We start from the raw sequence: 14,969 nt of genomic DNA on the forward strand, positions 1-14,969 counted from the left end.
ACAAGAGTTTATTGCCTTGCAAAAAATAAAGTTACAAGAGTTTATCAAAGATGATCCTATTATAATGGGGTGATTCCTCCATGCTCTCAATTATTATCTTCGAAAATATTCGGCCCAAATACTTCTAGAATGAAATTTAGTAGACAGATAGATAAACCAACGGAAACTCCTAGAATTGTATGAGAATTTCATCTCCTTCCACTCAAATAAAAATACTCAAATGGTATAACGAAAATAGTTATGTGTAATAGAAAGTTTTAAAAAAAATTATTTAATCCTATGATTTTAATTTTCTTTGACCATAATAAAACATAGAGATCTAAAAGTTATTTTCTTTGGTTATAATTTGGTTATGATGCTAAAATCTTCAATGTATTATTATTGTACACGACTAACAATGAAACGACACAACACGTTAAAAAAATTAATCAGAAACAGTTAATAACCTACTAGAGTATGTCAAATAAGGGGGATTTGAGTAGTATCTTGAGATCTTGGATAGGTTTTCACCACAAATAAAAATCAGATCTTAGCTAGGTTCTATTTTTATTGCCGTTACTGTAAAAAAAAATTAATAATATGTTGCAGTTAGCAAGTAGCTCATAGATAATATACGAAACAAATACTAATAATTAAGTTATTTATTATTTTATATGCACACATTTACATAACATGAAAGATCAAACTCACAGGTAGATTGACATTAGGAAAAAAAAAAAAAAAACTCACAGTAGAAGAGATACTTTTATGACTTCTTATACTCAAGTTTAGATTTTACCTCAAACTAACAGGACTTAAAAATGTAGTCCCACAGTCACAGCAGAATTTGCAGTTTGCCTATATAGTCATATATAGAGGCACGCATTTGAAGCTAATAACATATGAGACTTCAAGTACGAATTGGTGTACCACAACGACTATGTTGTGTTCCTTTGAAGCAATTGAGAAGCATTATCCCACCAAAGCGAGCAGCTACCTGGTTGCTATTCAAGGCAAGCTCTTCCATCTCATCATTGGGCACTTGAACCACCCAACGTCCTTGTGATGCAGGAAATACCCCATTATTGCTACTGGCCCTTCTGCCTCTGCACCATAGAGCAAAGCCTTCCAAACCAATCTCTCTTAGCTTTGCTGCTGGGGGAGCCATGGATTCAACGACTAGTAATTAGCTAGAGATGCTTTGTGTTTTCTAGTTACTTCAAACAATGCCCTGTGTCCCCCCCTTAAATAAGGTGGCAATAGTCGTTCTTTATTTAGCGCCATGTGCCGTGTTACCACAGAATATTTCTTTCATAAATATCAAATTTCATGCCTGCTGATAAGTATTTTTAAGTTTAAATTGAATTAAAAAAAAATATTACTATTTTAAGTCAGGTTAAACATGTTTTTAAAATTTTATTAGAAAATGGTTTTTTTTTAATAAACAGAAGTACAAAATATAACACTTTTTAGAGGAATTTTACTCTCGGGCTCAATATAAATCATAAATTAATGGCTCAATGTTTGGGTTTGATTAGTATGAAATATGTTCATATTTATCACCTAAATTAAATTGTAGCAATGAAACCTAGAGTAAGAAATATAAATAATAGGGTCCAGATCGAGTTTCTTTAATCACAGAAAACGATGGTTCTATCTATCATTCCAGAATAAAGAAAAAGAAAATGGTGCATGTGATCTGGGCCTGCCTTGCTTTTTAACTCAGATTAGACTAGCAGTATTTAGGAAAGAAGGAAAAGGGTCTTAGAGGGACCGCGAATATGATTCCTCTATTGACAAAAAGGAAATGCCGAAATGATTCTTATTATTTGAATAAATTGAATTTCACTAACGTTAGAAATAATATAAAGCATTATTTTTATGATATGGAAGCTGATTTTCATTGATATGCATCTGCATTATTCGAAAAATCTACATCAATCCCCCACCACACAAATTTCTCTCCCCTTTCCCGAAACAACCCCCAAGAAAATATTAGAGTCTATCATTTTGAGTTTTGACTATATCTCAGGTAACATATAACCGTCCTTTCCAATTTATAAGAAAATTAAAGTTAATAAAACACGATTACTTAAGATATAAAGATTTATGGGAACAATGACAGTCTTAGTGTATATATATTGGGACATCATTTATTAATTAACGTAGAATTGAAACAAAGACAAGCCCACGAGCTTCAATTTCACCATCTTGAATTGGCGCTTCACTAGTCCACCATTCAAGGAGCTCCTCCAAATTTTACCATCGTTTGTTAAACAATTAAACGGATCAAAATTAATGAAGAACGACCACATTAATTTCGGTTAACTACGTGGCATGCCAAGTTTAGCAATTAGGAGTAGTGCCTGCGTGCATGCATGGTCCTCCACATCCGTTGGACAACAACACAAACAATGCACGTACAATCCGATTAATAATGGATTCATTTCGCGCCTTTCGATTCCCAACCCAAGCGTATAAATACGCGTCCTCACCCCAATGCTCCCAATAGCAGCAGTGCCCTAGGGCTTTGAGAAAACAACATTGCCCGAAGGCCAATTACCTAACACAGGGAAGAAAACAAGAAAAGAAAAAAAGGTTTCATCATAATCATAAGCTGTTAGGCATGGCGACTGGATTCGACACCGCCCATGAGAAGAAGAAGAAGATTGCCGTTCTGAGCGTGTCTTCCATCCTCCTGGTGGCGATGGTGGTTGCGGCGGCCGTCGGCATAAGAGACGGCGCCGAAGTGGTCGAGGAAGGTGGCGACACGATCGCGAAATCTCAAAGGAACCAGCAAGTGATATGCGAATCCGCGGAATACAAAGAAACATGCCACAAGAGTCTGGCCAAAGCCTCCGGAACCAGCGATCTGAAGGAGCTCATCATAACCGCGTTCAACGCCACGGCCGAAGAGATCGCGAACCAAATCAAAAACTCGACGCTCTACCATGAACTCGCCACCGACCACATGACAAAACAGGCCACGGACATCTGCAAGGAGGTACTAGGTTACGCTGTCGACGACATTCGCCGATCCGTTCACACGTTGGAAAAGTTCGACCTAAACAAGTTGAACGATTACGCCTATGACCTCAAGGTCTGGATCGCGGGTACTCTAGCTCACCAGCAGACATGTTTGGATGGGTTCGAGAACACGAGCAGCGAGGCTGGAAAGACCATGGCTAAGGTTCTGAACGCGTCTTTGGAGCTCAGCAACAACGCGTTGGACATAGTCAACGGTGTTTCGAGTCTCTTCAAGGGTCTTAACTTGAGTTCCTTCAGCGTCAACAGCAACAGGAAGCTTCTCTCGGAGGAAACGGCTTTGGTGGATGGGTTCCCTACGTGGGTGAGTGAAGGACAGAGGAGGCTTCTTCAGGCTGTGGACCCCAAACCCGACGTGGTTGTGGCTCAGGATGGGAGTGGACAGGTGAAGACAATCCACGAGGCTCTTAAATTGGTTCCTAAGAAGAACAAGAAGCCTTTTGTGATTTACATCAAGGCCGGTATCTACAATGAGTATATTATCATGAACAAGCACTTGACCTATGTCACCATGATCGGAGATGGCCCCACCAAGACCAGAATCACCGGCAGCAAAAACTACGTCGATGGCGTCCAAACTTACAACACCGCAACCTTCGGTAAGCCACACATGCCAATAATTGATAGAACTTACATAATGCACACGCACACATCATAAAATGTACTAGTAATGTACGTAGTATGATATATAATATTATTAACATGTACTAAAAAACGTACATATACACTATTATAATTCTAATTAATTTTTGCTTGACATTTAAAATCATCTCATAATTCTTCTTTAAATATAAATCTTAATAACTGAAGGATTAGTCTCTAACCCTCGCAAAAACTACCTTTGGTTTGAAAAAAAAAAAAACAGTATAAATTATTAAGATGAAATTTCAAACCAAACGAAAGAATAGCAACAAAAGTGGCAGTACTTAATAAGTAATTGTGTGTGCAGTATATATGTTGTTTCCTTACATGTAAAATCACTTGTAATTAAGATTAACGGTGGGTTCGCATGCAGGTGTGAACGCTGCTAACTTCATGGCGAAGAACATTGGGTTCGAGAACACAGCTGGAGCTGAGAAGCACCAAGCCGTGGCCCTGAGGGTAACAGCAGACAAGGCAGTGTTCTACAACTGCAACATGGACGGGTTCCAGGACACCCTCTACACGCAATCCCAGCGTCAGTTCTACCGCGACTGTACCGTGACGGGCACCATCGACTTCGTGTTCGGCGACGCCGTGGCGGTGTTCCAGAACTGCAAGTTCATCGTGAGGATGCCCCTGGAAAACCAGCAATGCCTGGTCACCGCCGGTGGAAGGTCCAAGATCGATAGCCCCAGCGCACTCGTCTTCCAGAGCTGCGTATTCACCGGCGAACCCAACGTGCTTGCCTTGACCCCCAAGATTGCTTACTTGGGAAGACCATGGAGGCTTTACGCCAAGGTTGTCATCATGGACTCCCAAATCGACGACATCTTTGTTCCCGAAGGGTACATGGCGTGGATGGGAAGTGCTTTCAAGGACACAAGCACCTACTACGAGTTCAACAACAGGGGTCCTGGTGCTAACACTATTGGTAGAATCACCTGGCCTGGTTTTAAGGTTCTTAATCCTATTGAGGCTGTTGAATACTACCCAGGCAAATTCTTTCAGATCGCTAATTCGACTGAGCGTGATTCTTGGATCCTAGGGTCTGGGGTGCCCTATTCCCTTGGCCCACTTATTGCGCTGCCATTCCCAACAGCTTAATTCATCTGATTTCATTTCATGGTCTTTTTTTATAAGTCCTTAACTAATAGACTATGTAGCCATATATCCCTGCATGCTCGCTCCGTCATCATCTCAGAGCCTTTTTGACATGTTATATATATGTCTGGCAGTGTTTAAGGAAAGGAAAAGTGATGATGCAGTGGTACTCATTTGTTAATTCAGTTTTCCTTTTCTTCACGCACTTGTTAGTTTCCCCATGCTGGCTAGTAATTGCAGCAGACTTATTCTAGCTAAATTACCGATTCCTTGGGAATTTGATCTCAATTTCAATTCTCACCGGTTTAATTTCACTCTTGGCTAGCTAGGCTACTGCTGCTTGTTCCTTCTTAATCTACGAGAAGAAAAGAAATGTCAGCAAGATACTTTTTTAACACATTTTTTATTATCAGCTGAAATTTTAATAAAAACATAAATTTTAGTGATTTTTACTTTTAATTTAATGAATCTTAATTTTATAATTTTCAATAAATTTTAATCGATCACATGTGAAAAAATTATTACTAATACTTTTCTTTACCCCATGCTTTCATTCATGGGATTGGGAAACTTCAATTGAAGATGGGATCAAGCCTAAAAATGTCAATTTATTAATCATTCGATTCGATGTTATCAAAATAATGTTCTGATGACGGATAATGTGTTTGGTTTCGTTTTTCATTTAGATAACACATATTTCTTCGTTTAATGGAGTTTTGAATTTGTGCAAAATCATAAGCCAAACACACTTAGGGGTGTTCATGGGTGATTCAAACTGATTTTGATTAAATTCAGGATCCAACTCAATTAAATTGGATTGATTTGGTTCGGTTCAGCTCGGACCAATGTGTTATTCATTTAAATTTGATTTTTTTCTTAGAATTACTATTTTATATCATAATTCATCCATATATCCAATATAATAACACAAATATTATCAAATATCTGAAAATAGTAAAATCGGTTCATTTAATACCATTAACATAATATTCTAAAATAGACTAATACAAATTAAAATAAAATATTCTTCAATGACTATAATGGTCTCAATTACAACTATTTCCTACAAATTAATTTCTCACAATAAGTTTTGCTGCAATCAGACTCGCTGGAACAAATGAACAAAATATGATTCATTAATATTATAAATATGACAGAAAAAAATAAATATAAAAAAATGTGAAACAAATAACCATGTACATAAGTTTTAACACTTGCAGTTCCAATACATGGAGTCCAAGTATTAACAATATTTAAAATCAAATTAAACAACTCTAAAAATTTAAACACAACCCCATTAGCACAAAAATTAATTGATATTTTATACAAATATGAAAAATGAAATAAGAGATTACATACCTGATTCAATCTTTTCACTTCATCTATTTTAACTTGCAAGTCATTAACATTTTTCTTAGTATATTTAAGTCAATTTTGGGCACAAATGAGAGCATCAATAATAGTGGGACTCAAGAAACTACGAAATGAATCTAAAATTCTATCCCTTATACTAAATACAAACTCAGATGATACAATATATGATACATGAATGACAAATATATATCTATTCATGCAAGAAAAAATATAATATTTAGATGCTTTGAATTTCCACCAATTGAAAATGTCAAACTTAGGATGGTCATCTTCAACATCATCCTCCAAATACCTATTTAACTCATTTTTTTGCACCTCACCCTATTTTTTTTTCATTTTCATTCTAAATTCATCATCCCAATCATTGTCTTTATATATATAATTTATATTTTAATTATGGATTCACGGGTCGAATCAACGGATCTATAAATTTAAACCGTGATCCAACTCGTACATAAATAATTTTGATCAGTTCGATTTGATTTTTGACTCAAATACATAAATGACCTAACTCAAACTATTCGGATTAGTTTAGGTTAATTTGAATTCACATATGACCCATATCCATAAACACCCCTACATACTCAATCACGCGGACCGGTAACAATAAATTGACATAGTTGATAGCTGATAAGATCGCCTGTTATTTTACACAGCACGGTGCAATGGTGATTTTTAAATTCAGAAACAAATTATTGTGAATTTTCTATCCCATGGACTAGGTGCCTAAGTTAAGATGTTTAGAAAAGTATTTTTTTTTTGTTTGAAATCATGATTTTGCAAGAATTCATCACTATTTTATCATACATGTACAATTTGGATGAAAATTAAGGATTAAATGGTTAAAATCATAATAAATTCCATCCAAAATATACAGGATAAACGCGCAAAATTATACTATATATATATCATAAAACCTTCAAGTTTTGCAATAAAAAAAAAAACTTCAAGCTGTTAGGTAACTTAGCTTCATATATATATTTTTTTGTGAACTTAGTTTTATTTTAACTGTTTTTGAATTTTTAAATTATTAAATTAGCTTTTCTCAAAGTCTTTGAAGGGAACACGGGATTTTTTTTTCAAAACATCTCGAAACAAGACTAATAAAGGGATTCGCATGAATATATTTTGTTTATGTATGGTTGATCTAATATGAAATTATAGACTTCTCTTGAAGCTGGTTTAAGGGGTTCTCAATGTACCCCCGCTTTGCGGTTTGGGAGGGAAGCGCGTGCATGATTAGGTACTTAACAATTCTAGACGAGAGAGAGCTTGGCACTTGTTAAGTCAATTAAGTGACTTAACATATTCCTTTCAAGATTGCGTGTTAGTATGTTAGCTGAACTATATAGTACAAGATTTATATGTGAACTAGATTAACGTGTCTCATATCATCTCTCTTGGCACGACGAAGGTTGGTGGCAAAAATGATTGGGATATTACCAATTTGTTCATGTACGAAAAAATTGTCACAATTCATTCATCCCTTAATTTCCATCAAAGATAGATTAAACTCTGTTTTTAATTTTGAATTCAGCCAATAGCATTTAACCACATGTTTCCATACCGTCTTCGTGCAAATGTTATTCGTACCATGTAGCACTGCTCATTCCATAATGCTATAGTCAAAACCATCTTTAAGCCACATTCAAAAATTTCCATGTTGTGTAATTATTCTTGATTTATGTGTGATCCTTTATACTAGTTGTAGTCAATTCACCTTATAATTGGATCTTCTGTAGTGAATATGACACATTTATTTCAAGTGAATATTTGAGCGTTACATTATTGATTGAAGTAGATTCAACTAGGTATGCTTCCTTCAATGCAATTCAGAACAACCAATAATGATGTATTTATTTTTATGTGAAAATTAATAATAATCATAAAATCAAGATTTTAAAAATAATAGATGATTGAGATTAAAATATTTAAAATTTTAAATTAAAATATAATATATCATCAAATTTCTAAAAAATTAATCAAACGACAAATAAGTTTATAAAGATTTTAATTATCACTTCCTAAAATATATTAATTAAATCATCACTATAATTATCATTGCAATCATCATGATCATTGCTGCACCACCATCATGATCTTTGTTGTCTTTTTTGTCACCAGTATGAACATCACTAATATGATTGTTATTTTCACCCGTCATCAATTGTCACCATCTCTAAGTTATAATCGTCGTCGTTGTCACTATCATCACGTCGGCAATGATGGTGACACAATGACAATAACAATGATTATGACAACGAAGATGATGATAGATTAATGATACTTCAAATATTTTATGACATAATTTATTTGTTTGGTGAATTTGTTTTATTGGGTTAAATTTGATTGTTATATATATCAAAACTTTAGAATTTGACCGATTCTTCAATTTACTTTAGAAGATCTTGGAATTATGTCTAGATTTTAATCTGCACCCGTTTATCCTCTGCTGCATCACAATTTTATTTTATTTTTGAAAAAGAATCTTTTTGGTTTGTCAATTGTCATGGGATTATCGACCCCATCAAATGGACTGACACTTGTAGGTGCGGAATAATAAGAAAAAGGAAAGATAAAAAGTTAAAAAAAGAAATTAAAAAACTATATAAGAAAAGGTGAATATAAAAAAAAAAAAATCTATGATGTCCTTAAATTTTTTGCCATATGTCAACAACGTTGTTTGCTTGCAAATTTATTTTATTGAAATTTAAATTAGCATATTTTATATCAAATAATTCATAATAAAATCTTATTGCAAATATCTGTTTTAAAGATTTAATAAAGATTAAATAAAAACTCAATAAAAAAAGATTAAGTAAAAACTAATTTAACCCAAATATGAATTCAGATTTTAGAGTGGATGTAGGTGCTTCAATTTGCTTGCTTCTGGAGAATTCTTTTTAAGAAAAAAGAAATGGTTGCGTCCACAGCGAAGTTAATAACAACTTATCATTAGCTGGAGATTTGAATGTGTCAACGATTATAAATTGATCCGATTATGATATAGTGCGAAGTGTGTCCCACCCAACTTGTAGGCAGTGAAGATCCAGATTCCGTTTTTAGAGCTTCTATTTCTCGACAGGCTTTCTCCTGTTCTAACTTTACAACTAGCAAGCAAACGCACCACACATACCCAATCTCATTCATCTTCAGCCACCACCCTCGGAAGGACAAGAGTCACATGCCAACAAATTTGATGTAAAAAAAAAAGTTGATCAAGATCGGGGACAAGATCTGATTTTCTTCGATTGAGAGAGTTGGATTTGGAAATCTGATCTGATATGCTGGTCTATGCTTTCGCTCCCACCTCATTACTATTTTGATATAACAAATATTTTAAATTATTATTTTTCTTATAATTGTGTATAATTTTTTCTTCATTTCATGTTAGAGCTCAAAAAGTAAATGAGATCAAATAATTTTTATTTAAACTGTTGTTAAACACTTGAATTTTAACCTTAATAAATAAGATATCATCATCATTATTTTTTTAACCTATCCAAAAATATATGTGATCAAACAATTTTTTGAAATTTCAATTTAGCTATAATTGATTCAGTCTAATTATAAAAAAAAAAAATTGTTATATTTCCTTCATTTTTATAAATAAAAAAATAAGATAAGATTCAAAACGGGGTGGGACAAGAAAATTCAATCTAATTTTTGGATCCCAGCAAAAATCGAGAAGAGAGCATAGAAAACTTGGAGAGTCGGGAGGAAGTGAGCAAATTAAACCTACCCGTGTCTGGTTCGGTTATCAAACCTAATCACTAGCCACGTTATTAAACCCAGCCTCACGCAATATATCATATATGTTCCCCACACGCTTTTTTTTGTACTTGTACTATATGTACGTCTTCGTTGTCTTCCTCGGTGCATGGCTTCAGGTTATAATGTGACCAAACATCATGCACAACAACAATAAATAATCATCCACTCATATAATAATTGTCACTCTAGAGTATATAGTTTTTAATATTAGATCCGAAGATTGGTCAGATCCGGTACGTCAAAGGAAAATCGACCAAATGACCAGTTTTCTGAAGTCAAGTCACTGAACTTAAACTCCGAGAAAACACCCACCATGAACCATCACCATGGACTATGGTGGGAGGCACAAATTAACAATCATTGAACGAAGAATGATTAATTGGAGGCTGGAGCTAGGTACGAAAGTCTTTGATCGTAATGATAGTGTAGAAAGTGAGAATATTCTTTTGTTGGTTTCTTTTAAAAAAAAAAAAAACGCATGATTATTTAGTATTTTTAAAAATTATTATTATTATTATTAAAAATAAGCTCTAATTCAATCGCAACTTAGAAAAAACAATTATTTTGCATTAATGTTTTTAAAATTTATTTTTTCTCTGTTCAAATTGAGACATTTATATATTTTTTACTTATTTACTTAAATTAATTATGATATTTTAGTAATTTAAATTTGTTTCATTAATATAATTCAGTTTACTATAATTTAAAAATTGACTTAATTTAAGAAAAATATTATTACATTGTACGAAATATTTGTACAAATAATAATTAATGTGATGAATTTAATTAAAATGCAATTTGCACTACCAATTCCCAATCATATATAATTAAAATAGTTTTTATGATTAAAACTGAATAAAACAATCTTAATCATTTGAGTATGGTTGCGTATTTAAGATTATGACTCTTCTCACCCTTACGCTCTCACTATATATGCTTCCACAAATGCCAAATATATGAAAAGACAACAAAAATATATTTATATAATGAGTTTGATAGTAATATAGTTTATAAAATTATTAAATTAAATCACTCATAATTTTTATTTTTTTCATGATTTTTTTTTATATTTTCCACTTCACAAATGATAAATCACATGACGTTCATTTCAAAATCTTATCCATCACCAATCATAGACCACAAGATAATTTATGATTCATTAGTAATATGTTTATTAAATATAAAACCATACAAATTTATGCTAACATAGTCTAGTAAATCATTAGACTAAATCAGTTGTGTTTTTTTTTTTCTTTGTATAGTTGTTTTTATTTCTTTCAGGATTTTTGTTTATTTTTTTTTATACTAATATAATATTTTTTTAATCTAAAATAAATAAAAAATATTGTGCTAACATTGAAAGTATTTATTATATAAAGCTAACTAGTAGTTGAAAGTTAGAAGTTGAAAAATTAGTTTATTAAATTATAAGTATTCAATCAAAGTAGTTATTTAAATAGTTGAAAAATTAGTTTATTAAATTATAAGTATTCAATCAAAGTAGTTATTGATAATAAAATAATAAAATTAAAATTTATTTAAAAAGAATAACTAAAAAATTAAATAAATTTATTAAATATAAAAATGAGAAAATATAAAAAACTAAAAGTTAATATTTTAAAAAATATTATTTCAAGCCGTGTTTGTACAAACACTAAAAGATAATTAAACAAGTTTTTAAGTTAATAAAAAAGTAAAAATTAATTAAAATTTATTATTATATATTTATAAAGCTTTAGACAAAAATTAAAAATTATTTTTTTTGTCTAAATCATAAATATCCTCCACGTGCTTGATGGTCACAATTTTATTAATTAAATTGTTATCCCACTTATTCTGATTGTGATCATATTGATTTGTCAATCAAATTATACAAACTCAATTTAATTCAATTCAAAATTTTAGTCAAATAAGAAAATGAATTTATCGAAACTAAGACCAACCCGACCCTTAATTATAATCATAAAATTATCATATTGCATTTGATTTGTAAACTACTCGGACTAAAATAGGAGTCGTAGTTAAATTATCAATGTTATATTTAGACGAACAAAATGAAAAAAAAAAAAAACAAAAATTCATTTTCTTCTATTAAATTTAAAGAAAATGGCAAAAACACAAACTTTAAAATTAAATAAAATAAAAGAATCTTTTAACCTGTCATTCTCTTTTGACTGTACAAGGTATGGTACATATCAGATATTACGTCGACACTCGACAGTGTTGTGTGTCATGTCACCTCTGCAAACTCTGCCGCAGCGTAAATTCCTCCTCAATCTCAGACTCATTCCAATTTCGATTTCACGTTGTCGCTGCCATCAACTCACCGAGTCACACTCTCCACGTTGTTCTACGTCTAACTCGGTCATGGAGCTGCACACTCCTACAACGCTTCCTTTCTTCTCTCTACTCAGAATCCTCTTGAACGACAATATACGACTCACCGGCGAACGAAACGATGACTCCGATTCACACCCATCCTCGCACCCCAAGTTCTCGATATGCAACGAAGTAGCAGCAGCAGAAGAAGAAGCACCCACCGGTCCAGACCGGTTCACCTCTTCTCGAACCGGTTCGGTCTCGCACACAATAACAGCCACCTCGGATCGGGTTTCTCGCTCGGGCATAGCCTCCACGGTTTCCCTGCAAAGCGGACACGTGGCATGAGACTGAAACCACACATCGATGCACTCAGTATGGAAACTGTGATTGCATTTGGGCAAGACCCGACCCGTTTCCCCGTTCTCGAACTCCGATAAACAAACCGCGCATTCCGTTGGGTTGTTCGCGGCGGAGAAGGTGAACACCGGGAGCGTGGAGATCACGGAGGGGTGGAGCCCCCGCCTGGTGAGGGCAATGCGGGCTGCGGGGTCCATGTAGAACACGAACCGCGGGCGGTTACTGCGGCGGAGATGTTGCCGGCGGCGAGCGTTTACGAGTCGCCAGCGGACGTAGACGTGGAGGCAAAGCATTATGACGATAACGATGAAGAGAACCACAATGGCGATTAGCATTATCTTGCCGCTGAAGGCATAGTCTTTCGATTCCATTTCCATGTTATTGTTGTGTGTGTGAGAATTGAAGGTTTCTTTTCTCTGATTGTTATTGCTGGAGTTAGTTGGTTGTGCAAGTAACGTTTATTTATCTTCAATGGTTGTTGCTGTTACTTGTGATTGTGATTACTTGGTGCAGTTGACGCGGTTTTGTGGAAATGACGTATATGCCCTTTTCTCTAGCTCGTTAAGTAAAAGGAAATTGTGGTTAATTCCCACTGTTTCAATTGGCTGTGGTGTTAAAACTGGCACTGCAGTTAGATACAGCTAGCAGAAATTTCCTTGTAGGATGGAACTGCTGAATTGTGTCGTGACTAAGGCATTGGTATTGGTCAATGCTTGTTTACTTAACACAAATTAATGATATCCCAGTTTATACGTTTAAAATTTGAATTAATGCATTGGACTCTGAATATCACAATCCTTCCCCTGTTTATTAATTAACAATTGTCATATTTCTTTACATGATTTTGCTCAATCTTTTACATTCGCAAATGTAATTTCCCAAGATTTTTTGCAATCGTTGCCAAAACATGCTCATACCTTATACCTTATTGAAAAGTATATGCAATGCCTGTGGATTACAGTACTTATCAAAACAGAAGAAATTTTTACCTAAACTTCTTCATGTGTTTGAATTCCCAGGAGACTTGGAAAATATAGGCAATGCTTAACGAATTTTTTTTATATGTTTGAATTCTCATTTAAAGCTTATTAAACGGATATATTCACAATTTTCAATGTAAAAACTTACTATAAGAACATCTCCAAGCCAGCAACTCACTTGGGATGCTTAAAATGGAACCCACAAGTACACATTACTCACTTTCCAATACGTATCTTTGAGCATTTAATTCTCAAAATGGAGCAACTCTCTTTGAGTGCTTCCAATGAATTCCACAAAAAACTATATGTAACGGTCACTTTTACTTTTATAATTATTTGTTTATTTTTTTTAATATCTTAAAAACAAATAGCACCGTGCTAAGTAAAGAGAAAAGTAACTAATGTGTGTGCAGTAAAAAATACTTATTAGGCAACGTTACTTAAGGAACTTAAATGTATGCGGAGTAATGCATTAAAGTTGCTCTAAGCAACTCTTTTTGTGCTTTACAAACATACTCTAAGTTGTTCATAGATTTTTAATTAGTGGTTTTCTTATCGCAGTTAATTAAATATTAATTATCATGTTTAAATTTGAGTTACGAATACTTTATTTTCCTAAAAAACTTGATTTGGATGCACCAATTTTATTTAAATATGATGATTTTTGCTAACAATTGCAGTATGGTATTTGTTATTAAGGAATTACAGTAAAAAAATTAAAACATGTACTAAATAAAAGTATTTGGTATCGTAGAATTTTATAAAGTATTTAATATTTTTCAGTAAATGGGATTACTAAATGAAGAAAATATTAATGATTCTTATATAATAGGCATTTTATTTCAAAATACTATTGTTTAAAGTTAGAAAAGAGTGGCCTACGTCTTGAATTTGAGTTCAAGGGTGTCAAAAGTCAAAACAGACAACCTAGTAATCTCGTATGCTCATATATACAATAATTTTATAAAATCATAATTTATTATTATCATAAAGATAAAAATATAAAATTTTAATATATCATACATATCAAAGAAGATATAATTTAACTTTCAAATTCTGTAATAAAAAAATTATAAAGAGAATTAGAAACTTGGGTTAAAAGTAGAAAGAACAAAATACAAAAAATAAGGCATTTATTTATAATTTTATGAAAGTTAGAAAAGTTAGAATTGCATTTGTAGACCCTTGCTTGCGTGTAGGTCCGCCACATAGTGTGGATGTCGAAACTTTGGAACCTTAGACTGTGAAAGTGTGATCCTTGTTTTCTAGCAGACGCAGTACAGCCACAACAGCTAGCAAATCTCAATATTACTACTCATAAAAAACACAATAAAGTGGTATTAGACTCAGCCTCGCCAATGAACTTGGTTCATTTGATCTCTTTCTGTCCCCCTC

The 14,969-nt window shown here is 33.2% G+C and overlaps 3 protein-coding genes across 3 annotated transcripts; 1 reads left to right on the forward strand and 2 right to left on the reverse strand.

The window, feature by feature from the left end:
• Positions 1-623: 623 nt before the first annotated feature.
• On the reverse strand, positions 624-1,200 carry LOC100818994 (uncharacterized). The gene has a single exon (NM_001364462.2). The coding sequence runs from the start codon at positions 1,145-1,147 to the stop codon at positions 890-892; it is 258 nt and encodes an 85-aa protein (NP_001351391.1). The 5' UTR covers positions 1,148-1,200; the 3' UTR covers positions 624-889.
• A 1,300-nt stretch (positions 1,201-2,500) lies between these two features.
• On the forward strand, positions 2,501-5,178 carry LOC100820068 (pectinesterase/pectinesterase inhibitor). The gene is made up of 2 exons (XM_003529508.4): positions 2,501-3,623; positions 4,040-5,178. The coding sequence occupies exons 1-2, from the start codon at positions 2,606-2,608 to the stop codon at positions 4,768-4,770; spliced, it is 1,749 nt and encodes a 582-aa protein (XP_003529556.1). The 5' UTR covers positions 2,501-2,605; the 3' UTR covers positions 4,771-5,178.
• Positions 5,179-11,983: 6,805 nt separating this feature from the next.
• Positions 11,984-13,053, reverse strand: LOC100800859 (RING-H2 finger protein ATL2). Its single transcript, XM_003528583.5, has one exon. The coding sequence runs from the start codon at positions 12,969-12,971 to the stop codon at positions 12,234-12,236; it is 738 nt and encodes a 245-aa protein (XP_003528631.1). The 5' UTR covers positions 12,972-13,053; the 3' UTR covers positions 11,984-12,233.
• Positions 13,054-14,969: the final 1,916 nt, after the last annotated feature.

Source organism: Glycine max, chromosome 7, assembly GCF_000004515.6.
Source record: "Glycine max cultivar Williams 82 chromosome 7, Glycine_max_v4.0, whole genome shotgun sequence".
NCBI lineage: Eukaryota > Viridiplantae > Streptophyta > Magnoliopsida > Fabales > Fabaceae > Glycine > Glycine max.

Bases quoted from the DNA above. Each gene is read 5' to 3' on its own strand.
- LOC100818994 (NM_001364462.2), bottom strand. From the start codon at position 1,147: ATGGCTCCCCCAGCAGCAAAGCTAAGAGAGATTGGTTTGGAAGGCTTT.
- LOC100820068 (XM_003529508.4), top strand. From the start codon at position 2,606: ATGGCGACTGGATTCGACACCGCCCATGAGAAGAAGAAGAAGATTGCC. The intron at 3,624-4,039 runs GTAAGCCACACA...GTTCGCATGCAG, and splicing joins TTACAACACCGCAACCTTCG to GTGTGAACGCTGCTAACTTC.
- LOC100800859 (XM_003528583.5), bottom strand. From the start codon at position 12,971: ATGGAAATGGAATCGAAAGACTATGCCTTCAGCGGCAAGATAATGCTA.